This window comes from Strix aluco, chromosome 2 (genome assembly GCF_031877795.1).
Source record: "Strix aluco isolate bStrAlu1 chromosome 2, bStrAlu1.hap1, whole genome shotgun sequence".
In the NCBI taxonomy this organism is placed as follows: domain Eukaryota; kingdom Metazoa; phylum Chordata; class Aves; order Strigiformes; family Strigidae; genus Strix; species Strix aluco.
Window position 1 is genome coordinate 134707542 of NC_133932.1, and position 26850 is coordinate 134734391.

At 43.2% G+C, this 26850-nt stretch overlaps 1 protein-coding gene across 2 annotated transcripts in view; it reads left to right on the top strand.

The window, feature by feature from the left end:
• The first annotated feature begins 1021 nt into the window (after window positions 1-1021).
• GUCY2F (guanylate cyclase 2F, retinal) overlaps window positions 1022-26850 on the top strand; it is a 50964-nt gene continuing 25135 nt past the window's right edge. For both annotated transcript variants that reach the window (XM_074816452.1, XM_074816451.1), the window contains exons 1-15: window positions 1022-1491; window positions 2419-3221; window positions 4922-5223; window positions 6763-7117; window positions 11629-11713; window positions 14909-15005; window positions 15774-15905; window positions 16744-16824; window positions 17840-18016; window positions 18921-19077; window positions 20447-20596; window positions 22697-22845; window positions 24054-24217; window positions 24495-24687; window positions 24815-24989. In XM_074816452.1, the coding sequence (XP_074672553.1) occupies window positions 2483-3221; window positions 4922-5223; window positions 6763-7117; window positions 11629-11713; window positions 14909-15005; window positions 15774-15905; window positions 16744-16824; window positions 17840-18016; window positions 18921-19077; window positions 20447-20596; window positions 22697-22845; window positions 24054-24217; window positions 24495-24687; window positions 24815-24989 (2956 nt within the window). In that variant the 5' untranslated portion in view covers window positions 1022-1491; window positions 2419-2482. The remainder of the gene's footprint in view (window positions 1492-2418; window positions 3222-4921; window positions 5224-6762; window positions 7118-11628; window positions 11714-14908; window positions 15006-15773; window positions 15906-16743; window positions 16825-17839; window positions 18017-18920; window positions 19078-20446; window positions 20597-22696; window positions 22846-24053; window positions 24218-24494; window positions 24688-24814; window positions 24990-26850) is intronic.

Below are 26850 nucleotides of genomic sequence, written 5' to 3' on the forward strand. Positions count from 1 at the left end.
CATATGGATAAAGATATAGGTATATTTGCATATGGATAAATCAAACTTTTAAGTTCAGTTCAAAAAAGTCAGACTCCTAGCTGCAAAAGCTTTATTTAATTTCATGCTCTGATTAAAACCTAGTGTCAAAACCTAAGGCACTAGCAGCATACAAAGCAGTTTTCTGAGTTTAGGCTTGATGTTAGCGTGTCTTTTAGACACTTTCCAAATGTGAAACTATTTGGTAATTCCTGATAACTATCTTGAGCTGTACCAGTCTTCAATGAAGCACGTGTCCAGGAACCTTCCCAGATCTGGGCCGTGCAAGGGAATGAATGAATGGGAGGAAATGAATTAAATGAACAGAGAAAGCTGCTCTCCCCACTGCATCTCAAAGACTTTGTGGCTTCCCTCAATCATTAGTCATGAAGAAATGCTCCTGAACACACACCAATGAGATGTGTATAATTTATATGATGTCTTTGAAGTTAATACTGCTAAAAGGTTGAATTACAAATGATTCCCTCTAAACCACAAGAACTGGTCTTCTGACCTCCGCTCAATTATTGCAAGGGGCTTCCTAGCTAGGGTAGGTGTGGAGACATTCGAGGTCTTTCCAGGATGACAGTTTTATTGCCAGGTCCACTGCGGAAGGAAGGTGGAAGTGTAGAGAGGGTTATTGAAGGGCTCAGCTGTAGGGCAATATCTGGAGAACCCAGGGAAATAACCAAGAAGACTTTGATGCAGGTGTAAAAATCTGTGTGTGTCATGATGGGTGCAAGAAAGAAATGGGGAAAAGGGGAATGTAACACATCAGCAGGATGGTAAAGCCTGAAATCAAATATTCTGCTTACCCCAAAGCAAAAATAGCTCTTGTCTCTGCTGCTTACAGGGCAGAAGAGGAGCTATCCCTGCTGTGGTACAGAGAGACTTAAGGAGCTGTTCTACAGGGCAGATCCCAGGAGCTAAATCCCACTAATCCAAGGGCAGAGCTTTAACATGCCATCCCTACAATTACTAAGTTAGATATGAGTATGTCTCTGCACGGAGGCACTTCAGAGTGAAGCAGCCTTGGAACTCTGCAAAACCTTCATTGAGAAACAAAGGACTTGGGAAGATGTACGTCAAGTCATGAAACCCTGGAGGAGGAGCATGGCCCTCACCGAAAGGGACATAGGAAGCTTTTGACACGGTGTGGAGGGTCCCAGAGCACCCACCCAATTGGAGTGGCCCATGCAAGCAAGAAGTTGAAGGAGGTGGGCACCCAAGCGCACTTGCATGGGAGGCTGACCATGCATCGCCTATCCTTGAGGCGGGACCCATGTCCAAGGATAGCCACTGCCACCGGTGAGAAGTTGCTTCGCTGGTGGGTGGCTCCTTCTGGAGGTCCCTCTCCATCAGGGTAGAGGACCTGCAGGGGCATTTACAGCACACGCTGCATTGCGGTGCTCTGCGTTACATGTCTCGGTGGCTGAGGATCCAGGATAAAAATACTTCTCCAGTAATGAACAGGTAAGCTGGTGTAAGGGGCCTGCTATTTTTAGATTACAAACCTGCTTGGATTGGCAAATTTTCTAAGCCACAGGGTGACACTGTGGATGGCAGGGAGACTGTTGTGGGTTTGCAATTTCTGAGCCTGGCTGAGGTGAGGTTGTTATTCCCAAAAAAACTATGGCTCCTAGTCTTCAGCCAAGAATATTTTAAGCCAAGAGTGAACACAAAGCTTTTGCCATGACAGTTATTTAACAGTTCTTTATCTAAAATCAAATCATAATCCTTCTTTTCCCTCATTTTGTGATTACCTGTTTATCCACCTTTCACTTTGCCAGGTTTAAGAGACTCTGCCATGAGTTGTCCTTGAAAAACCTTTTCAGAAAGTTTTAAAATCATATGCGCATACATATGTATCTCTAAGTATATGTATATATGCGTCTGTATATGTGTGTGCATGTGTGAATATATTTATGTTTGTATGGGCTCTGATTCATATTCAGAACTCACTGAGGATTTTCGATTGGCACAAGTTGCTGGCTCAGTGTGTTTCACCTTTTTATTTTCTTATATGTGTGCTTGTGTAGTTTGGGAATTATCCTTCTGAAGAACCAAAAACATAGTGTATCCATAGTCTGCGTTTACGGCTGCAGACAAAGCAGACTCACTCTTCACTGCCTGGTTTCAGAATACACTGCAAAGCATTTTAAAATGTTTTTATAAGTGTGCCTTTAAGGCCTATGGTATGTCTAACTGACACTGGTTGGACGCCTGTCTGTGCAGTGCAGTGGCTTGTGTGGTGCAGGTCCACGTGTCTGTGCAGGGCTTTGGCACCTCATAGACACGCACCTTGAGAACCGTTGTGTAATTTGGGCTGACTCAGCTGTATCTACATGCATTGAACAAATACGTATACAGGAAGGCAAATGTAATCTACTTTTCTTTCAGCCGCTGGTAATGCACTGCCTGGCTTCCTGAAGAGCTCAGCACAGATCTACCCACCTGTAAAACAATGTCATTTCTCCTACTGTGTCCTAACAGCTTGTTCTGGGTGCTGTCAAGGCACGTTAGATTGCATCAGTTCAACACTGGGAATTCATTCAAGACATTTTTCCAGGCTCTCTGGTGGCTACTGTTGGGAATAATCCTACTTTGTTCACCAGCATATTGTTCTGGTTTTAAAATTGGACTGCTTGGACCCTGGAACTGTGACCCTTTCTTTTCCAAAGCCTTTCCCCACCTGGCTGCCAGGTTAGCAGTGGGACGAATAAACAAAGATCCTTCACTAGATCTTGGCCACAGGCTGGATTATGTGGTCCTGCAAGAAGAATGTGAGACATCAAGAGCTCTGGTTAGATTCATTGACATTGGAAAGCATCCCTCAGCTTTCATAGGCCCTCTGAACCCTGGCTTCTGTGAGGTAGCTACACTTTTAGGGGAAAACTGGAATAAAGCCATCTTTTCATGGATGTGCATCAATTATAATCTGGATTCCACCATCCACCACCGTACATTTGCAAGGACCCTACCCTCTCCAACCCGAGTTTTGTTTACAATAATGAATTACTTTAACTGGGCTCATGTTGGCATCATTGCTTCCGATGAGGATATTTGGATGGACACAGCCAACAAGTTAGCAAGTGCACTCAGGAATGAGGGGCTTCCTGTAGGCATTGTTACATCCATACACAAAGGAGAAAAAGGCATTGAAGACACCTGGAATGAGATTAAAAAAGTTGACAGCATTAAAAGTAAGTGCTTTGAGTCTCATTCCTTTTTATTTCCTCCAAGGTAGGACTGCATTGTTATCCAAAAGGCATAGCTTAACGAATGAAATTTTGAAGTCAAGCAGAATTTTATCTCTGACCCTAATGGATCCAGGGCTTCGTGTAAAAGAATGCTGGGCATTTTGTATGTGATGGAGATAGGGCAAAATAGTCTTCTAAAACATGAAAGATTGGATCCAGCTTGTCTGAAAAAATAATATTTAATAGACGAGTGTCTGTGTTTGACTCTGTCAAGTGTAATGAGAGGTGTATAGGAATTTTTTACATTTATGGTGTTTTGGATTATCAAAAATCTCATGTCTTGATGATGTGTCCTTGCTATCTGTGTTCAGTGAAGGTATCAGAAGTGAAATCCAGTGTTACACATCACATACCAAAGCAGCGGAAGGGCCCTTGTTGATGTACAGCATGTAGTAAAGAATGACCTTTTTTCTCTTGAGAAAATGTGTGAAAAAAGTCATGTTCTTCTGGTTCAGAGCCTTGTTAGGAAGTCTGTGATGGAACTCTGATCCTGGACGTACACCTCTGCAGTCAACACTGTGAATCCAGATGAGGATGCATTCTAGCTAAGACTTTGACTTTTATGCCAAAACTAACAAGGGTAGCAAGGTGCTGTCTAACTTGGAGTTTTATCAGTGCTCAAATATATGCTTGAGACCAAATCCACCTTGGGTGGTTTCATCTCATCACCATTGCAGCTCTCCATGTGAGTTAGAGATGATGGGGTTCTTTCATAATCAGTGGAGAGAACCAGTCCCTCTTCAAACATGATTCATCTGACCAGCTTAAGCTCCCTGCTATGATATGGGATGAATCACTGCCTAGAAGTACCCGTTTCTTTTCTGTAATTAAGCAACCTGAAAAAGCTCTTGCTCACTTCAGCTTCTACTTTGCCAGTGGATGCTTTTTCTCCTAAGGAGAGACCACAGCAACTCTAGAGATCCTGTTCCCTCCTGGTTCAGTAACAGGCAGGTCTCCTTTGCAACTTTCCTTCCCATCATTGCCCTACTTTGCTCCTCTCACTGACTGAGTTTTGAAATGTTGTCTTGAATGAAAGATCAAGAGTGTTTCCTTTCATGAAGGGCTAGTGAGCACCGTGGAAAGACTGTTAAACAGATACACTTGTATTTCAGATCTCCCCAGCAGACATGGGGACATTGGCCCCTGGCATTTTGCAGGCAAAGATGCAGACTCTGGGGCAGTCCAGCATGGGCCAGATGTTGAAACACAACACAGTGCCCAACCTAAAACCTGTATATAGGGTGACAGGGTGAGTGGGTGGAGCTGGAGCACTGTCAATGGTGGTGTTCAGGGCACAAAAAGGGAAATCTCATGTCTCTCAGTCAATGACAACAATGGCCATGACTACCCATCATGTGAGCCTGTGCCTCACTTCTGTCAAAATTTCTCTCCACTCTTCCTTCTGTGTGCCTCCAGGAATGGGTAATGCTCACAGCCTCCTTTGCTAGATGTTGCAGACCTCCAGAAGTTGAACAAAATTGGTGTAGCTCCCAACTTCCTCAGCACATAACATTGGTGGGGGACCATTAGAGTCTGACCTGATACAGCCATTCAGACAGCTCTTTTATTAGGGCAGAGGGAGCTATTTTGTGTTGAAAAACCCAAATGGATTAACAACACTGTCTGCAATCCTTGCGTTTCAGTTATACTCCTGTGCATGCATTCTGTGCTCATTGGAGGGAAGGAACAGGCCACCTTACTCACAAAAGCTCTGGAAATGGGACTAGCAGATGGAAGATATGTCTTTGTTCCATACGACACTTTACTGTACAGCCTTCCTTACGAAACCAACACATTTGACATCTTTGATAAGGACAGCAAGCTCCAGAAAGCATATGACGCTGTACTGACTATCACACTGGAGTCTGGAGAAAGGACTTTCTATGATGCATTCAGGGAAGCTAAAGAAAATGGTGAAATAACCAGGGATTTGGAAGTCACCGAGGTAAATATTCTTTCTCTGTCTTTTCTGGGACCTGGCAACAGGAGACATGGGACAAACAATAGTTATAGAGAAAGTACAGGGGAGAGACAACTCAGACTGCATGCTTTTATTTTGAGAAAAATATGGTGAAAGTCGGATGTGGTCTGCATTCATTTGTAAAGAACATTTCTCCTGGATGTCTGGCAATCTATCTCAGCTGGTTCAACTGCAGGACCATGCTGGGAATTCAAGACACAGGGGTTGTCTCTGAGGCTCTCAGATTTGTTTGCTACATGCTAATTGCAGTAGGCCCAAGCTGAAGAGGTGTCTCCTAAGGTGGATAAAGTCCATGGAGTTTGTAAGGCACCAAAATAAGATGTCCACATGCCTGACAATTTGGGGGCATGTGACAGAAAAGCAAAATACTGGATGCTTCTAGAGGGAAATGCTTAGGATCATTGCTGCCTCATTCTTCTTAGCACTATAGTCAAAGTTATTCTTTGCCAGCACAATTATCTAAATATCACCAGTAGCCTATAAAAAAACAAGTCAGTTGCTACCTTGTAGACATTAAAAGAAGAATTGGGGAATCTGTCATACTGGTGAAGAGCTGCAGGATTCAGCTGAGCTAATCTTCAAATCTCACTATGATCTTTCAGAAAAATTGCAAGTACTTTTAAGGCATGATTTATTAGATCTGCAGGGATGTCTACTTCAGGAGGAGATGAATCATGCCTTGAAAGCATTCCTTTCTTTCCCTTCATTATAATGAGAGCCCAGGTTAACTATATTGAGTGTAGGGTTCTTCACTGTAGGTGTCTACATCTGATCAATGGATCCCACCACAGATGTCAAATTCTATGACTCCCAACAGCACTCCTCATTTTATCACAAGTGTGTGGCTATAATCTCTCTTCAGTTATTAACTATGAAGGACCATGTGATTTCAAAAGCCACCACGTGTGTTTTTAGGGGAGGGGAAAGTTACAGGTTCCTAAATCAAGTCTGGCACGGCAGGGAGAAATGCAAGGAGAAAAGGCTATGGTATCGCAGAGAACAAGTTTGCTGTGGCTCTGCTTCATAATTTTTATACTTTAGGAATAAACAATGTTGTGACAGAAAGGATCAATCCTTTGGGCATGAAACTTTTCCTACTTGGGCAGGGATGCAAGCCTCTGACTTCAATCTTCTATTTGTGGAAGATGCTTTAGCGCAGTGCTTTGAGGCAAGTTGTGATAAAATGCCAGCTGAACATCAGGCTCAGAGTCTTGGCTTTTCCCATGATAAAACAATGTTACACAGTTTTAAAAATATTTTGAAATTGTATTTTTGGAAGCAACCATAAGAAAAGACAGATATTTAAAGTCACACATGTATTGGGTCAATTCAGAGCTACCTTCAACCTAAGATTCTTCAAACCCATTACTCTGTGAGCCTTAATACTCAAGAGTCTCAGTCCTTGAGTTTACAACTTAGCTGGTGGGACATTTTTTTGCAACAAATCTCAAAATAGAGTTTGGCAGCAGTATATCCTGACCTAAATTTCTCCTGTTTTTTTAGGTTTCTCCACTCTTTGGAACAATCTATGATGCCGTTTACTTCATGGCAATGGCTATAGACAATGCTCGGAGGAAAGGAGCCAGAGTCTCAGGAGCTAACATAGCTGAGCACACAAAAAACTTGAGTTTCCCTGGATTTAGTCACTGGGTAGCAACAGACAACTGTGGGAGGGGGCTGAGCAACTACGTGATACTGGACACAGATGGTTTTGGAAACCAGCTCCTCCCAACACACTTGTTGGACATGTCTTCAGACTCTGTGAAGTCCCTAGGCCGGGACATCCACTTTCCTGGTGGAGCTCCACCCAAGCCTGACTGTAGCTGTTGGTTTGATCCAGATGTTCTCTGCACTGGAGGTAAGAAAGACAAAAAAAACAGGGTCAAATGCATTGGGTCCATGTTTCTTATTTCTTTCATTTTTTATCTTACTCTGCGTGACTGCCCCTTTAAATTACAGCTCCCCAAAGAGAAAAGTCTAAACTCAAGAAATTAATATAAACAGTCATCATCCTGTTGGTAATGGGAGTCCTCTGCAGAGATCCCACTATTGATCCACAAGACTCTCTTATTGCTTATTAGTTCAATAAGGCTGTTGCCACTGTTGTGTGCTGGAAAGGGTTTTCCAGGTCTAACAGTCAACATCTGCCTGTTTTGATAGCAATCACTATATGCCAGAGGCTCTACCCAGCACTGTGTCCCTGTCCTTCTGAGGGACAGGGCACTAAGAGGATTTGTGTTGAAGAGAGCCTAAGAGAGCTGCACAACAGCAGATGTCCTCACCATCTCTCCTGGTTAACCCCACCTTCTTTACCCAGTTAGCTATGCGGCTTTAAGGATCATCAGAGCTCACCTCATCAAGAAAAGATGATAATCATTACTCAAAATAATTTCAGTTACAGAAGACAACAGAGGTGGTAATTGAAGACTTAGGAGCAGAGATATCTGTGCTGCTTCCTGGGTTTGCAAGTCTGGGCACTGATTTTACTTATTGTTTTTAATTTGAGGCAACTGTGGTGCAGTTTTAAAGTCCACAGGGAAGCCAAAATCTCAGGGTAGGATATTTAGCCTCCACTTGACATATTTACTTATAATACTAAGCAGTTACTCCTACTGCTCCAGGATATGACTTAAACAGACAAAATTAACCACATCTACAGAATATTTCATTCAGCAGCTGAGAAAAACATTCCCCTTGGCTCAGCCATAACTGTTTTAAATCAGTGGAGATATACTGATCTTACAGCAGCTTGCAAGCTATAGAAGAAACAAATATAATGCTATCATATATCTAATTTTGCACTGCTGCTAGGAACAGCGTAGCAATTTAGCATCCCATTGCAGTCTATGGAAAAATCCCACTGATTTTTAGAGAGATCAGATTTTATGTTCGCACCTTTACAAAAGCATAAAGCTCTAGGCATTTGTCAGTGAAGTGGTAATTTATTATTATTACTAATATTTCAGAGACTGAATTTTATGACTAGAATTAAATCCAGGCCTCAGTCTGGCTTTTGTATGGAGTTAGGGTTGGAGGGGGTGTTGGTGTGAAGCTGCCAGGCTGCTGTGGTTCCTGACCTCAAACCCACCAGAAGTGGGGCTGAGCAAGGTGCTCCCAGTACATGTAGTCACACACATACACTGCAGATGCAGCCAGTCACCGACAGAGTAGCACATACAGGAAAGCAATGTGTTGACAGGCACCACAGCCCACAGCCAGCATTGCTGAGATATGGACAACACAAATGGCCTGATCCTGTTCTTATGCACCACCTAATCAGGCTGCAAGCTTGCTACCAGATCTCCCAACGCCAGCTGCTGCACACATACAAATGCATCCTCTGGTAGGTGGTCCAACCCTGTAATCCCCCCATAGCCAGCTCTCAAACCCTTTGGTGTCTGCAGGAACTGGTTTCCAGACTTGTGGTCTCTCATGGGTTGCAGGCTTTAGGACTTCTCATCTTACCTGTCGATTAGGTTGACGTGAAGTCTACCAATGTCACAAACAGGCAGAGAACACATGCACCCAGGAAAAAAAAATAGGAATAGGGCTTAAGAAGAGAGTAGGACAGATTGTGATGATCAGGTGCAAGGTTTGGCTGGAAAAATGCACAACATGCTTATGTGTGACCAGCATCCCCATCCTCTCCAGTATCCCATATTTGATCATGCCCAATCCACCTCCATCCCTTCCTTTCACCAGTTTTGTCCCTTCCTCTAAGCATCCCATAAGAAGTTTCACATGCTCCCACAGTCCCCTTAAAGCATCCCCTAATGAGTTTAACTCAATCTCACAAGTCCCCTCAAGTATGCTGTAAGTTTGCTCTTTCCCATAAGCCCACGATAACCTTGCTTTTGCTTCAGTTATAAAGTTCTGGTTGAGCTTCCTCAAGGATTATCATGGTCCCTGCAATGGTCCATCCATCACTGACATGAGCTCTCTGGTCTTGGTGTTGCCTTCACTATCTCCTATTCCTTTGGGTTTGTTTATCTGGGTGTTTATTTTTTACTTCTCTTGTACTTTTACTGTGTCTCGTTCATCCCAGTGGAATATTGCGCTCCAACCAGCTCTCACTCTCAGCTTACCAGATACTGCTTCAGTGAATGAAATTAGATGGACTTTGGATATTTTCCAGCTGTGGAAGGGTCCTCATGTCACGATGTGTAACTGTGCCCCCTACTTCAGCAACGGACATGATCAGGGAGAGACCCTTTGCTATTCTTTGGTTTTATGCACTGCCTTTCAAGTACCACATTGCCTTAGAGTCCTCTAAAGTATGGCCAGGCACTTGGGGGTTATAGTATGCAATGGCAATAAGCAAGAGAATATCTCTCAGGATCTTTCTCAAAGCAGATTTGTTCAGACAGTAGAGTCTCTGGGGGCTACCTGAGGAATCCTGAAGACAGCACCAGTAAAAAAACCCTGACTGAATACAGAAGAGAGCATTAACAAACTCCACATGATTCCTACCACACTGTGGTCTGGGTTACAGATTCTCCCTGAAAATGCTAGAAGGCAATGCAGAGATGTGAGATGGGACTTTCACACCCCTACATTTCATCACTGGTTTGTTCAGGAGGCATTTGCTCCTTTGCCCAGCAATAAAACCAATGCATTTCCTAGCAAGCGATCACAGCCCCAGAGCACTAGGTCTCCTGCAAGTCTGCCTCTAAACCGGTCCAGTCCTACCCTTTCCATGTATTTAGCATTGTGCAAGGCCTTTATGGGATGTGTTCTGGCTTCACACTCACACCAGTCCTTCTGGAGAAGGGCACACCTTTGGCAGCTTCCTTGCCTTCTAGGGATAAACATTGGGTTGCTGTCACCTGATCTTATGGGGACTGACTTTGTCCATGCATGAAGAACAAACCATGTCCCCTAGGCCAGCTTGGTGTGGTCTTGTTCGTTCCTGTACTCAAGGTGAGAACCTCCTGGAGAAAGCTGGCTGTCTCCATTGCACTTTGGTGAAGTGAAACCTTGGTCTGCATCTACACTGTCTGCAAGGTGGAGAAATGGGTGTGAAGTATCCACTCTACTGTGCCCAGATTTCTTCTCAGATGGAGGTGTACAGGGCTAGTTCCAGGCTGGAGCATGAAAGCAGAGTGACTTCTTATATAGATTCATAGTATCATAGAATCAGAATGGTTTGGGTTGGAAGGGATCTTCAACGATCATCAAGTCCAACACCGCTGCCATGGGCAGGGACAACTTTCACTAGAATGATAGAATATTTTGTGTTGGAAGGGACCTTTCAAGGTCACCTAGTCCAAACCCCCCCATCTAGTCGAACCCCCCACTAGATCAGGTTGCTCAAAGCCCCGTCGAACATGACCTTGAACACTTCCAGGAATGGGGCATCTACACCTTGAACACTTCCAAGAATTTACAACTTCTCTGGGCAACCTGTTCCAGTGTATGTGTGAGGACAATAAGGGACTGGGGCCCTGGGCTGAAACAAAAAGTAAATCCAAACACAGCAGGAAAATTTCAGCTAAAATGCTCTGTCTTTTCCTGAAAAGGACACCAATTTTCAAAAATGCCTGCAGCTTTCACTGGGAAGCTCTAGGTTTCAGTGCTTGCAAACAGGCCTGTGATTTAGGTACAAGCGTGACATAGAGTTATGAACCTTTTATCAACCGAGATTTCTCCATGATTGTTTGTATTTAAGGATCTCTGAATACAGACAGAATAAAATAGAAAAAAAACCCAGAAGACAGAAGAGACAGAGACAGCAAACAGTTCTCACTGGAATTTAGCTCATCCTTTCATGTTGGCTTTCCTTAGTGTCTGGTAAAGACACTCATGAGCAAAGTATCTGTCTCCAGGACTTTCTGTTGATGGGCCTGTTGAAGAAAACCTCAACCTTCTCCTTCTCTTCTGTTCTTCTCAGCATTAGAAAACTGTAGCAGGGAACAAAAAATCCCAGATGGGCTGGTGACTCACACTGTCCACCAGTTTGGTACCACATATAAAACTGTTTCAGCGTTTCAGTTCCTGGAGAGAAGAGGGTCAAATGTTCAAAAGTTATGAACTTTGCAGAAGCTGACTCGAAAACTTAATACTTCGCTGTGAGTCCAGTCTTTATTTACTTGAAGAAAATCTCTTTTTCCACTGATCCAGGGGTCTAGGTTTGGTATAGGAAATATGTGCATGGAAATAAATAGTTAAAGTAGCTGAAGTTTCATGTAAATAAAGTCAGCAAGTATTTGTGTATTCACAAATTAACATTGCATAAAAACTGTCCTCTAGCATTCTCGTGGCTGAATATTTGACCTCGTAGTCTAATGGTTTGATGTTGATATTTTTAATTTTATTGCCTAAATCAAAGGGATTTTCTAATTCACTTATTCTTTTCCCCTCTTTGCACAGGGATTGAGCCTAGAGTCATGTTTTTGGGAGCAATGCTGGTATTTGCCCTGGTGCTTTGTGCTGCGGGCCTGGCTTCTCTCATCAGGTGAGAATTGCAGTACGTGTTTGATTTGGTGCCACTTTGAGCTTCTGTGGGAGACTTGCACTTTAACCAGCAGTTTGGACCATGTGAACCATACCAGGTTTGACTGTGATCTTTGCTCTCCAGCTACATATCTCTTCACTTTATTAAGTGATAGTGGCTTCAGCACTGTGGGCATTGGTTCTGCAGTCTCAGGAGGAGCCATTTTACCCTTAATCCAGTCCAGGTTTAGAACACTGAAGTCTGTTACTGGAAGGATTAGCTGGATGATGGCTCTGAAGCATTTGGAAGTGCAAAGTGTGCCATACAAACCAATGACAGAAGTCTGCTTTAAGAACATCATGGTGGAGACTGAGTGGGCTGCCATGTTAAATGTCTTCTTCCTTATTCCAGATCATTCTTTCCTGGATTTCTGTCCCTAATATAATTATGTTTCCTACGAAGCACCTAGGCTGACCCTCTTTATTTTCTCCATGTACTAAAGAGAAAGAGAGAGAATATCTCTGGAGAGGGTTTGGAGCAATTAATTAGGGTACCTGTTTATTACCAAGCTGATTCACTCCCTGTTTTGAATTGGAGGCCAGCTCCCTGGCCATTCGCATTGCAAATATGTTAGTCCGGGCATGGGATCTTCAGAGCAAATGGAGTAGTCTGCTGGGGAAGCGACAGTTTCCAACAATTGCAGAGGTCACACTTGCATCCCAACTTTATATCCAAGGTGGACATGAGGCAGCATTGACTGGGTGGTCCAGGAGCTATGGGTTGCTCTTTGGCAAGGACACTATGGCCATAACCTAAGGTAATCTGCTCCAAACTGGCCCCTGGAGTAATCTGTCTCTCATTACTGATGTTGGTGTGGTACATGACTGAAATTAGAGTCAAATTAGAGGGCATATTTACTCAACAGCAGTGAGTTAAGCAGAGCAGGGTTCCTGGATTGTCCCATCCAGCTCTGCCTCTCAAATGTTCCCCAAACATGTTTTCTCTCCACTCCTGAATCATCCCTCCAAACCCAGATGACATAAGGCCACCCAGCAAGAAACACCCCAAACAGTTCCCTTACTTATAACACACAGCTGCTTCTGATATCTTATAATTGGAGGCACCGAGAAGGTTGCCTCCATCCACCCGCACTTTAAAGCCCTGTTCTCTTCCTTGGCCACCAGCCTCTACAATTACGTAAATAAAAGACAATCTTTCTGCCTACTCTACTTGTAAGCTGTTCCACAAGTACCAGACTGTGCTTGGGAAGGCTCAGTCATGAGTAAAGATGTATGGCCATCTGCAAGGGAAAAAAAAGACTAGCATGACTCAGACAATGATTTATGTTAGGGAAGGGCATGTCTGGAATTAAATTTAAACCACAGCATGGTCTGAGTTCAAACGTGGGAGCTCTGGTCTTAGCTCTGCCAGGGATCTGCTGCATGACCTTCATTATGAGTCACTCCACTCTCTGTGCTTTGCTTTCGGCAGAGGGGTGTTTTCCTCCATGGTTGGGTGAGAAGATATGATTGACCGAGCAAGGTGAAAAGTACTTAAGTGATGAGTTTTTAGCATGAAGCTGAGTTGGGTGGCCTGGGACAAAGAAGTTGGAGAAAGATTATAAAAAATCAGCCCAGGTTGCCATATGGCCAAGGCTCCCTCTGAACTCCAAAACGCTGCCCATGCTCTTCTAAAATACTTGGAGCAGCACATGCAATGGAAATTGTGGTGACCTATGGATGTTTGGTGAAGTGGATTCCTTCTATAGCATAGCTAGCAAAAAGCATCCTATTGCCCAGCTCATCAGGAGAAGTCTTAGTGTGTGCAGATCAGACATCTGCTGTACTGTAAACAAAGTTCCTTAAACAAAACGAGTGATACTGAGGGCAATGGGGGAGCTTTCCTTTCCCTTCTCTGTTCCTGCCTCGTGAGTTTTTGACTGTCTAGTAGATACAGTGTTCTTTGTGCTCAGTGTTAGACCTTGACGTCCGTTGAAATAGTGGGTTCAAAACGATGGGGTGTGACTTTTGCCTCTTCCCTGAGTCTCTAAAATGGCCATGTGGTGAGTATTAGTGTCAAATGTATCCCAGCTGAAAACTAACAATGAAACTATGGAATGTTTCATATTGATTTGCATGAAGTAGATGTGAGCTTGTTTAAACTATCCCATGAACACGTAGTCCTTGACAGTGCACCATTTCTTGTTGTGGTCTCTTCTGTCTTGTAAATTCAAGAGAAGCAGGGCAAATAGCAGGATGCAGTCAAGCAACAGATAGTGTCTTTGCTGGTCTGATGACTATACTAAATTTTCTCTCTCACCCGTGGCAACTTTGCAGATCTGGTAGCCTATCAAGTAGTGCAAAGAATCATTCCTTGGAAAAGGGGCAGCAGCATCCTGTGGAGATGCCAGAAGCACATTTGTCCTCTATTACACAGTGTGTGGTAGACATCCCATCTGGCTCAGGTCCTGGAAGAAGTAGATCTGAATCAGCACAGTCTTCTTCTTGATCTAATTACTCCTGACCAAGAGGAACAGTACTAGCTCAGCAATACTGCTTCCAAGACCTCCATGCTGCATTGCACTATGCCACGCACGACAAACTACTCACCCCCTGTAGCTTTTCCCTCTGTACGAGCTTGCAGTCATTGCAAGGAGGTATCTTGCTGTGTGCCTCATACTGCACCATGCTACAATATAGAGATTCAGCCAGCACATTACGATGGTAACTTGTGTCCAGGCAGCTTTTATAAATTACCCGTGGCTCAGTTTCAGGCCTTAAGAAAGGCTGGTGTGCCTGAAAGCTGTTTGCTCATCAGCCAGATTGGCTGGTCTAATAAAACCCATTATTCTCTCCTAATGGAGAATGATTTGGGATATGAAAAATAAAACCGAGCAAAACAAAGTATGCATTACATACACATCCAATTCATATTTGTAACCAGACTGACTCAAAATGTCTATTTGTGATGAGACCCTTTGAGATTATAGCTTTTGTTTTCTGTGAATTGGATAACCCTTGCTGTTTGGCTCAGGGGATTTCAGTCCAAGTCAGGACATCATATTTATCTACTGCTTTCACCCACGTCCACCCCTGCTGCCACATCACATGCTGCACTTCCCTTACACTGCAGGGAAGCCAGATGTGGGGGACTCAGAGGTGGTATAAACTGGTTGCCTACATAAAAATTATAACTGTGACTCTCCAAATCTCCCAGGCATAATATCTTGAACAGCCAGCTATTCAGGGGACCTAACAAGATAATACTGACCTTGGATGACCTTGTCTTCATCAACCCAGAGCTACATAAAAAGGTAAGTCCTTCCACTTGTGAAAGTAATCTGGTGGGACACTCAAAGACAGGTTAGCTGTATGGTATTTTCATATCCATGAAGGTCTGGGAGGCCCATTTGCTTCATTCTCCCCTGCATACCAGAAAATTTCCCATATGAGGAGTGTTTTTGAGTCTCAGATTAGATGCACATGCAGTGTCAGATCTGTTATGTTGATGTAAAATAGTACCCTTGGTTGTGTTTATTCTAACAGCCAGGGCTTATTCTTTGTTCTTGAGGATGGATAGCACAGCATAGTTCATGTCCATATAGCTAAACCATCTTACCCTCTAAAATAAAGTGTCTGCATCCAAACTACCTACTGGGAGACATTCCTGGCCTGTGCTGGCTCCTACCCAGAGCTGGGGACCTCCTCGGGGAGTGTTATTTGACACAGGCCAGAGCCATGCCCAGGACCGTGCCAACGATATGGACAGCTGTGGAACAATCCCTCTGCCTAGGTCACTGGCACAGATACAGGCTTCTTGTCTATGCCAGAGGAGACACCTCCCTGTGCCCTGCCAGAGGGACACCTGCCTCCTCCAGTGTCTTCCCTGAGCCACGGCATTTCCATCACCTAAAGTGCTGCTGTAGCGTTTCAAGGTGCTAAACAAGGTCAACCTTTAAGAGCTTTTTAGAGGTTTGGGTGGTTGCTAGCATGGGTGAAATGTATAGCCTGAGGCAGAGCTGGAGTGGAGGTTTACACCCAAAGGTGGTAACCGTCTTGCACCTGCTTTCCTTGCCTTCCAGAGGCTGACCTTGGACAGTCTGACAGATGCAAACAGTGTAGCAGTCGATGGCAGAAGCCTGAAATCAAATCGCTCCTCTTCCTTGAAAAGCACAGCTGCCACCTATGAAACCTCCAATGTGGCTTTGTATGAGGTAGGTAGGGACCTCGTGAAGCCTTCTCCCACCACTTCTGTTCACTGAGCTGAAAGTCTTGGGCTGCAGTACTGTAGGTCCCAGGATGAGAATAGTGCTGATGGACCCTAAGGGTGAAAATAAGTTACTCCCAAGCATGGACTTACCAGTGTTTAAGGTGACTTTACCCCAACCCTCACCCTGACACTTGGGAGTCATGTGGAGGGTGGTATTCAATGGTCATGTGTAGCATTGCCAGGTCTGGTCTCTGTTAGAGATGTCACCACCTAAAGGCACCATGAAGAACCTTTTTTACAAGATAGCCTTTAGGTGGTGACATCTCTAATAAGGTTATTTCTTACAAGACGGGATCCAAACACACAGAATAAAGGTTATCAAATCTCCCTTTGTGCCAATAGGACTGTATGGAGTTTAAGCAGAGGCAATGGCCAAGAAAACTCACGCCATCTATCATTTTTTTCCAAAAAACACAGCTTTCTGAAAAAATGGCATAGCAGATTTTCCTGAAAAGAAGGAAAATAATCTGGATCGTTAATGCCAGAGAAAAGCTCTGAACAGTTACTTGCCTTTTTAATCAATTTATCATTGTTTATCAGACACTAATACACCTCCCAGGTATGAAGTTCTGATCCAGGTGAAGATCCTGCCTTGCCCCATTTTTTGAGCGTTTGCTGTGGGTATTTTTATTCGGGTGCAGTATAGAAAGAATATACTGCCAAAAACATAGAAAATCCCCAACCACTTTCAAAGTCAAGGATCTGGGATTCAGACTTAGGTCCCAGTGTTAGCTGTTGCTCAGAGACTTGCTCTACCATTCACCCGCCTGTATTGTGAACAGGGAGACTGGGTGTGGCTGAAAAAAATTGAGACGGGAGCAGTTCACAATCTGCGGCAAAGCTCCACCAGCATCTTGAGGAAGGTAGGAACAGGGGATGATGGGGCATGTGGAGGGAAGGTTGTTCGGGGGACTTTTGTGGCTGCGGGGTATTTTTATTCTCCTTGTCTCCTGTTTATCCATTGAACCACACGTCATGGCTGTCAATGAGCCTTGCCCGGTGAAATCTGGCAGAATGGACCATGCGTGATTGCATCTGACAAAGTTACCAATGACCTCTGTGTCAGAGTCAGCAGCTTGCAAAACCCCACCCTGGACCTGACACTTCAAAGCTGGTGCAGTGCTGAATGTACAATGAGTCCTCTAAGTGACCTTGTCTGCAAAGGCAGAGTGGTTTGGAGGAAATTATCCCAGCCTGTGTCAGGGCAGGATCGTGCACTGGTGGCTATTTTCATGCGTTATTTGTTGACAGTATGGCACAGACGTGGTTGTGCATTTCTATGGGATTTGCTTTGTGTCTCCAGCCAAGATGCCTGCTAGAAGTTTACTTTTAGTCTTCAATTTTATTATTATTACTAAATGACAAGTAAACACATTTATTTTCCAAATTCAAGGCCATTAGTTGCTGGCAGCTACTGCTAACATAGGAGTGGCATTTTTATGCATATAAATATAACAAATTTACCAGGGCATGTCTCCAAAGGCATCATTGATAGATGACTTTGGATCCTCCAGGCATGGTATTGCTTTCCAGATCAGACCAGAGCTGGAGCAAGACTCCACATGCTGAACTCAATTTACCCCACTGAAGCCATTTTGTCCTAGTGAAAGATCCAATCCAGCTTGTCTAAAGAAAAACAAATTTCTGTTCAGTTTGCTTCTGCTATCTTGCTTTCTTTGCCTTAACAGATATACTAAGAAAAGCAAAGCTTAAAAAGAGTGTAGAATAGCTGAAAGTAAGCAGCAAAGAGGTTGTTTACTTCCCCATCCTTGTGTGAAAGACTGGGAGTACAGAATAAGGACATCTAATGATATAAAGAAGCTGCTGAGCAGATGTCTGGCTGACTTGGTCTCGCTGTGATTCACTGTCTTGTTTCAGATGAAAGATCTGCGTCATGAAAATGTGAATCTGTTCCTGGGCTTTTTCTCTGACTGTGGCATCTTTGCCATAGTGACGGAGTACTGCTCCCGAGGAAGCCTGGAGGACTTGCTGAGAAACGAAGATATGAAACTGGATTGGATGTTCAAGTCCTCTCTCGTGATGGATCTAATTAAAGTAAATCCATTGCTCCTGCTGAGGCGTGACCTGCATGTGACTTTTATATTGACATAGATATTTCATCCAGGACTTTGGGATTTTTATAGTAATGCAGGGAAAACCAATGTGAATGTAATAATATGGATATATGGGGTCTTTAACAGAGATCTCTTATTCTTGTTTTGTTACCATCTGAGAGAAGCACTTACATCCACAGAGCAGGATGAGAGGTTAAAACTACGTATCAGGCTAGAACTGATCACCTAGAACAATGAATTTGGTGACAAATTTGTACTTTCCAAAGGCCCTTTCTTGTCATAAATCAAAAATGCATCCAGCATAGAACCAAACCGTAGCCATCCTCTGTCATAGGATGCCTACATGAATGGTCACTTTAGATGAGTGTTCACACACTTCCAATCACATCCCATGTGTTTTCATTTCCTAATGGTGAACTACCCATCTGGGACAGGTGACCTACAGAAGGTAGACTGCCAGAACAATTCTTACAGCCCATGATCCACCTTCTGATCCTCCTTGAGGGAGGTGGGTAAGGGCATCCATCTCTTAACGGCTTCCCTTGACCTAACCATTGGGTACCACTTGTGTCCACCTTCTTAACCTTGTCTAAAAGTACAAGTCCCGAGTGCAGTGAGTCCTAGGGCTACAGAGGGAGGCATCTGACTGTTCCTAAAGCTGCCATTCCTTTCCAGTACTACTTTAGGGTGCAAATAGCCCAATTCTTGTTCCCAATCCATTTCTGAACTTTTCCCACAGTTTCTTGGGCTGGTCAGCCCTGCATTTGACATAGTCAGTGCTGTATTTGATGCCATCCAAGGTGACAATTTGGCTTGGTGTCTCTGAATGCTGACAGATGATATAATTCTTAAGGAAAAGCCTCAATCTTTTCTGTGGTTTATAGGGAATTAGGTATTTGCATCACCGAGATTTTGCCCATGGACGTCTCAAGTCTCGTAACTGTGTTGTGGATGGCCGGTTTGTGCTGAAGATCACCGACTATGGTTATAATGAGCTCTTAGAAGCACAGAAATGCCCGTATATTCAGCCACCCCCAGAAGGTAGGTGCCATAAGGAAATATTTTTTTGGAAATATTTGTCCATTGATTTAATAGATGCTTGTCCTAATGCAATTGCAGGCCAGTGGCCACATAAGGATTTATGTGCTCAATCTCATGACATCTAGTTACCTGTATACAATGTATTGTTACAGGAAAGGCTAAGCAAATTTTTTTCAGACTTCCTGAAAGTGAAGTAAATAGCAGAACACCATGGTAAGGAAAAAAGAATTTATTGTAAGCAGTGATGTAACTTAAGCTTGCTGTAGTTGGAGAAGGATTTAAGTGCCCCTAAAATCTGGTCAATTCTGAATTTCTGTGACTGGTGTAACTGTCTTCCCATCCTTAGCCCCAACCCTGTATTTGAATTTTTAGGTCAAGCCAAATGCAAAGAGCCTTGTTTTGTAAAACTAAGGCATCTGAAACACGAGATGATACAGGTCTCTTCGAAATAGGTCCTCTACATGCCAGTCACAAAAGGCTGCCACATGACATTCCCATCATTTAGGGACAGCATCTCATGGGACCAGGTTTGGAGACTTCGACAGGATTTCTTTCATCTGGCCATTGCCTTGGGGTTCCTCTGTCATCCCAGTTTATTTCTGAAACCTGGTTTCAAGTAGTATGTAGTGTTTTGATCCCTCTGTCACAGGATTTGGTTCCTACACATTTTCCATGTCTGGCAGTTGCCAGAAGACCTCCTTCTCCTCTCTGACAAAAATTGTATACATTGCAGTAGCTGAAATGTTCCTTATTCCCATTACTCAGAATGCACAGTTACCAGGGTAACAATTTGCCAATTTGAAGAAGATTCATTTCTTGATGAGGCTAGGTATGTTTTACAATTGTGTCTTTCGTCGCTTGAACTATTGGATTATAAAGACTGATCGTACTTCAAACTGCCAGAAACTGTGTTTACAGAAACTACTTTCATCTAAGAAGAACTACAGAATATATTTTATTAACTGTTGCTTTGTAAAAGAGCAACAACAGTAATAAGAAATCTGGTCTTCAGTGCCAATATTTTGACTGAGTGATATTTTCAAACAAAAAAAGGTGCTAATATTTTTGGCAATGGTGAGAAGACTTTTTATGTAGATGTTCAAGGTTGGTGTTTTAGCGTAAAAATTGTTGGTATAGCAAATTTTTTTTTAAAAGGTAGAGGGGAAATGTGGAAAATTATTTTTTTTTGTCAGGATGGAAGTTTAATATTTTTAATACAGCACAAGAAATAAAATACTTGATACGTTAAATAATTAAGTATGTTCCCACATTTCATCAAATGGCTGAAATGAAATGTTCATTTAAGCACTTACTTTGCAAAATAGTCTGAGCTCAAGTGTAAGAAACATGATGCTCCTGATTTTTTTAGAATTGCTTTGGACAGCTCCTGAGTTACTGAGGGACCCGGACATGTACAGAAAAGGCACATTCAAAGGGGACATCTACAGCTTTGCAATCATCCTGCAAGAAGTGATTGTTCGAGGTCCACCATACTGCATGTCAGAACTCTCAGCTGAAGGTAGGCAACTATTTCGGTACATTTTTAAGGCTTTACCAAAAGTCTGGCCAAGCCCCTTGCGTAAAACATTAGTATGGAAATAATGTCCCAGTCTCCTGACCTTTCTCAGTGACTAAAGGCTGTTTTCAACAAAACTTCCATAATAAACATCAAAATGTGTAGTTCTGATCTCAGCCGTGGTACGTGACTCATCATTGCTATCAATGAGGTTGGGGGTCTGGGTACCACCCAAGATGCTTCAGAGCTGACCACCAGTCAGACCCCTGCAGCACCCTCAGTTCCCTGTCAAAACTTTGACTTTTCATCATGGTATGGGGTGAAATCTGATGGAAGAATTTCCCATAGCTTGGAAACTCCTTTGCTTCCTACTCATGGGCCCCTTTTTTGTGTCAGGGGGGTTGAGGTTTTTGAACTGGACCCCTGGCTATAATCCTGTTTTTTCCATCTGCCCACATATTTTTCCTTAATTTCTTTCCCTTTTAAAGAATTCCTCTCTTCAGCAGAGATCAAAGTGATACATCATGACCATGCTGACGTATATAAGTTGGCTTGTATCAGAAACAGCAAATAGGTGAACTTAGGAACTGCTCATAGTGCAACTCTCATTAGTTTAAACTGTGTTGTCCATGCATAGGTAGAGCAAACACACTGCAGTCAAGGTCAGGTCACAAACACTTGGACAGGGAGGGGGTGAGAACAATCAAAAAAGAGCTGATTTCAGTCAAAGCCCATTTTCAACACGTTTTAAGCTGGTCAATCACCAAGTAGGGTACGGCCATTCAGTATCTGCCTGTTCAGCACCTGGAAAAATGGGGCCCTGACCTTGCTGCGCCCCAAGCTGCTTCAACAATGCAATGACAATGATGATTATGATGTAACCTGCTCTGTAATTCAGAGCTGGACCTATGATGTAATTAACAGGTGTCCCCCCATCTAGTCCCCATGGGGAACCTCCAGTAAATGTTGCACGTAGTGCACTCCAGTTTCCTAACCTGATAAAATGATTAATTTCTGCTTATTACGTCCTAATCCTCAAGGAGCTTTCACTCATGGTGTGAACTTTAAAACTGTTTGGGAAAGGCATTTCCCCTTGGCTGCCCCTGGAAATATTTGGGCCAGGTGCTTTGTTAGTTCATTTGGTGGAGACCGGTGGGATGAGCCAAAGAGCTTTGAAGTAGGCTGTCAACACTGAGAAGCTTTGGGTACTCACAGTAACAGCTGTGGAAATGCAGGGCTCCTGCCAGAAAGAGGGTGGTTTTCACTCTGTTTGACTGCTCTGCACTACACAAAATTAAACCTTCAAATACAAACACTTTGGGGTTTTTTTTAAGCAGGAAGATATAGTTCTACCTTACAAAAAACACATTTCTCCAAGATATTCTTACTGAGAAATACCTAAAGTGAAGTCAGGGTTGGGTTCAGACATTACACTCCCCTGCCCGTGCTTCAGCTGTCAACAAAATCTGCATCACCCCTCCTTTGCTGTAGTGCTGTTTTATCTAAAAACTACGCATTCAAGGACTGACTTCTCACGGTCTGAAAGCCCAAACCCATCTCCTTATTAGTCTTATTTCACCTCTGGATAGGGAGTCATTTCCCAGACATTGTTTTGAACCCAAATTCTCCCCCTTAAAATACTTACCACTGTATCCATTCCCATCAACCTCCTACATACTGGTTCCCAGTTAACAATGAAGTGTCAGAGGCTGGTATCCTTCCTGTTTGGGCTTGGTCATAACCCTCTGCTCTCTTAGACGACTGAACATCCTAATGGAGAGAGTCAGAGGCAATTTCATTAAATACAGGCCTGCAGGCTCATACATCCATCTGTCACACAACTTTCCCCCGTCCAGCCGCTTTATTGCTCATAACCTGTTTCTCCAGGGACAAGAAAGCAGATGAATCTCTTATATTTTAAATCCTTCAAGAGACTCCTGGCAGAGGAAAGCAGAAACCCCCAGACTCACTTGACACAGCCATTGGGTGGTGAGGATTAACAGTGATGGCTGAACAAGTGAGCAAGGGAGAGGTGAACAGGTCTGTGCCTCCACCAAGACCCTCCATCTCACAACATGCTTCCCATTCTTCTCTTTGTCACAGAAATTATAAAGAAAGTGAAGAAACCCCCTCCCCTGTGTCGCCCAAACATAGCCCCTGAGTTGGCCCCCCTGGAGTGCATCCAGGTAATGAAGCAATGCTGGGGTGAAACTCCCGAACGACGTCCAACCTTTGAGGAAGTATTTCATAAGGTCAGTGAATAGAGCAGCAGGTGTAATCCTTTGTTTATACTTGTCAGGAGAGAGTGTTTTTTTTTCTTTAAGTGAGCCCTTAAATAATGATTGAAAAAATCCCAAAGCTCTAGTCTTGCCCTTGTTATTGGATTATTTTATTGTTTGTGGTGGCATGGCAGCACCACGTGTGGTGTGAAGCAGACTGGACATAGGCTTGATGTCTTCACATTTGCAGTGTGGATGGTCTCATGGAGATCAAAGATCTGTAAATTATGATAGCACCTTCAGACCAATATGGTTTTTGATCTTCTAAAATATTTAAAAGGTGATTAATTTAAGAGGAAAATTCACCAAAGGCTGTTAAACACAAAGTTACAGTGTTTGGCATAGGAGGACTGCAGATCAGTGAAGGCTGGGAGCATATCCCAGGGAAATATAACGTTACCTGAGCTCTGTTTGAACAGATTTCCCAGACACCAACTGCTGGCTGGTATTATGGACAGGTAATGGCAAAATAAACCCCTTGTCTGATCCAGCAGTACAGTTCCTATGTTTTTAAAATGTCAAACTAGGTAAACCAATATCCATAATTTTTACATTTTGGTTCTGTGAAACTGTGAATAACTTTACACCCATGTAACTCTACTGTTGAGACTAGGGCAGCTTCTGAAGCCACAGATTATCCAAATGGTCCAGAGGCTCAGCTTCAGGTCAAGAGGAGAAAGCACAACTCAGTGAAGAACTGGGGATGGGAGGTGGCAGCACTCATACATGCCAGCATGCAAATGTAGATTTAAGACCAGTAATATATTATAAGCAGGTTTTAAGTGTTGCTAATGCCCTGAAATTTGCACCTCTGAATGCAAAGGGCTGCAAATTACCCTAAAGGTTAGTCATGGGATAAATGAGGGTGCAAATCTGCAGCATGATAAGACTCTGTAATAACTCACATAGGTGTTGTCATCTCATGGAAGGTGGTGTTTCACTCAACGGTCACTGAATGTTCATGGAGGAGCAACATGCTTCTGGGCAGCTTCTGTAGTTACTGATGCAAATTCATCCTCTAGTTTGCCTTTTTCTTCTATTGTTGAACTCCTGCCGCTGACGAAGCCAGTCTTTAGCATCATGTCTTTAAAATAAGTGTTTGCTTTTTGTTCCTTTCCAAACTTAGAGTGCTACAATGGTGTAATGAGATGGAGAAATAACTCTCCAGTTTGATTTTCCAGTTCAAAACCATCAACAAAGGGAAAAAGACCAATATCATTGACTCGATGCTCAGGATGCTTGAACAGTATTCGAGCAACTTGGAAGATCTAATCAGGGAGCGGACCGAAGAACTAGAGATTGAAAAACAGAAGACAGAAAAACTACTGTCACAAATGCTTCCCCCGTAAGTACTGGTACTTTAGATGGTAAAAAAACCCCCATAGCTAGACTGGACAAAAGAATTCCCCAGAAGTGAGCAAGATTGCATAGCTGACTTCCAATTCTGGCAAGCACCTTCCAATCAAAGTAAGAAACTTTAATCAGTGCTTGTTACAGCTATATAGAACCTTCTATTTAGTGGAAGATCCTTTGAGTGCAGTAGGACGAGGATGTCTAGGCTCTTGGGCATGTACTACAAAAGGGTTTGTGCCCTGTCATCTTTGCTTCCGTTGTTATTTCAGATCAGTGGCAGAAGCCCTCAAGACCGGTGGCACTGTGGAGCCAGAGTATTTTGACCAGGTCACCATCTACTTCAGTGACATCGTGGGCTTCACAACCATTTCAGCCCTCAGTGAACCCATTGAAGTAGTTGACCTTCTGAATGACCTTTACACGCTGTTTGATGCTGTTCTGGGAAACCATGATGTTTACAAGGTGAGGAGTACCTGGCCATGAGGATCAAAATGTCTGTGGGTCAAACACTCTTAAAGTTTTATTCTACATCTCTTTTCCATCTATTTCAAGTGATTTATTTATTTTTTATTGTAATGGTATTTGCTAGGTGGAGACAATTGGTGATGCCTACATGGTTGCCTCAGGGCTCCCAAAACGGAATGGAAACAAGCATGCAGCTGAGATAGCCAACATGTCCCTGGACATTCTCAGCTCAGTGGGATCGTTCAAAATGAGACATATGCCAGACATCCCCCTCAGGATACGAATCGGGCTGCACACAGGTAGGCAGTGGCACTGGCCTGCACCTGAACATCAAAGAACTCCTTTGCAATTGTATTTCCAGCTTGGAATGCTTTCTCCCTGCCTGCCCCAAAACAAACACCCTTAGAAGATGCTTTAAAATCTTCCATAGCAACAAGGGCATTAAAGTGGAAACACAAACCCCAAGGGGAAAAATGGCTCAGTATCATTTGGGGAAGAAATTGCATATTCTGTCACAGTCAGGAAGTACATCAGATATGTTAGTCACAAGGGGTTTGTTGTAAGGCAGGCTCTTTGATGTGCCATAATATCTTCACTAGTGTGATATGGAGACATCCAGTGATGTCTTTGTAACTCTGTTCTGAAAAAAAAAAAAAAAAGGACAGAAAAACAGGCATATAGAGTGTAAGAAAGAAAAGTTTAGGGAGATTTATTGCAGGTAGGACATAACTAGAAGAATATGTGATAAGCTATTAGGAAAAAGTTATGTTATAAAGAAAGTAAATCATCTGTAATGTAGAAGTCATAATCTATTCAATTAACAGAATAGTGGTTTGTGTAAAAGATGAGGAAGTTCTTTTTTTATATACAAAGTGTAATTAAACTCCAAAACAAAACAAACCAAAAAAAAACCAAAACCAAACAGCAGGACTACAGTCATATAAGCGAAAGTATGACTGGGATTTTCAATGGAGAAAAGACATGTGGTTATCATAGAATCAATATTTTTAGAAGAGATGTGAACCTTCATGATTTTATACCATAGTCATCCATTAATAAATTTTTCCCAGCTATTTGTCACCAGACTTCTTTGCATCTTCCTCTAAAGTACCACAGACTGCCCATTGTGGGAAAAGAAACAGTGAATAAGATTGTCCAGAAGTCTGACCCAGTATTACAGGGGGTTTTATCCTTCTGCCTATCTGATAATGCCCACATTTTTGCAGCTTTGGCATTCAAGTCTTTTACAGAAGTCAATATCCCAGTCTGTGTTGTACACATTGGGAAAAAAGAGCAGAGAAAAGGAAGTATCTCACCCAGATTATCCCAAGAACAGAGGTGTGACCTGAACAGAGCTAAAATCAATAATTCGTATCTTCTCAAACATATAGCTTTTTCTTTTGGGGCTCTTTCTGAAAACTCATCTCCCTACTGTTTTCTTTGCAGTTCGGGAGCCTTAGCTGGCCCTTAACAGAAGTCTGAAGTGTTAAAGAATGATTGCAGGAGCACTGTGGGTTTTATACTCTAGCAGAAATTAGATGAGACTATGACCCCAACTTGTCTTGCCCAGAGCAGGAGTCTCTGGTGCACTACCAGCACATTTTCAACATGAAAAGAGAGGAATTCAGTGTGCAACATCTGCTACTGCCTGTTGACAGCAGTTCTGTAACGCATCTTCCATGCACTCAGCCAAAAATCTATCCCTAGGTGATGTGTATGGGGGGTAGTTACATTTTTTCTTGTTTTTATGAACTCTGGGTACCGGGAAAGTGGTGTTGCTATGAGCTGTTGTGTAGGGTGTGAGAGGAAGAGGGGGAGGAATTGGTGTTTTCTTTCTAAAGAAGCAGAAGCCAGATCTTGTTTTGCACAGATCTGGCAATGTCATACTGTTATGGGAGCAGTGAGAAACGCATGCTCCAAAGCAAACCAGCTCTCTGAGCCACTGAGCTGACAGCAGAGTTTGATTAACCCTAGACCCCGTTTCTCCTGAGGAAAGAAGCATGAAGAGGGAATCACCAGCATCATGAAAACATTGAGGAAGCACTTCGGGGAGAGGAGGGCTTGACTAACACTTTCACCATCCTGGAAAGGATGGAGAATGGGTGTGACCAGCAGTTTTGCGGGCCAACTGCTCTCTGGAAACTGGTGCCAGGAGGAACT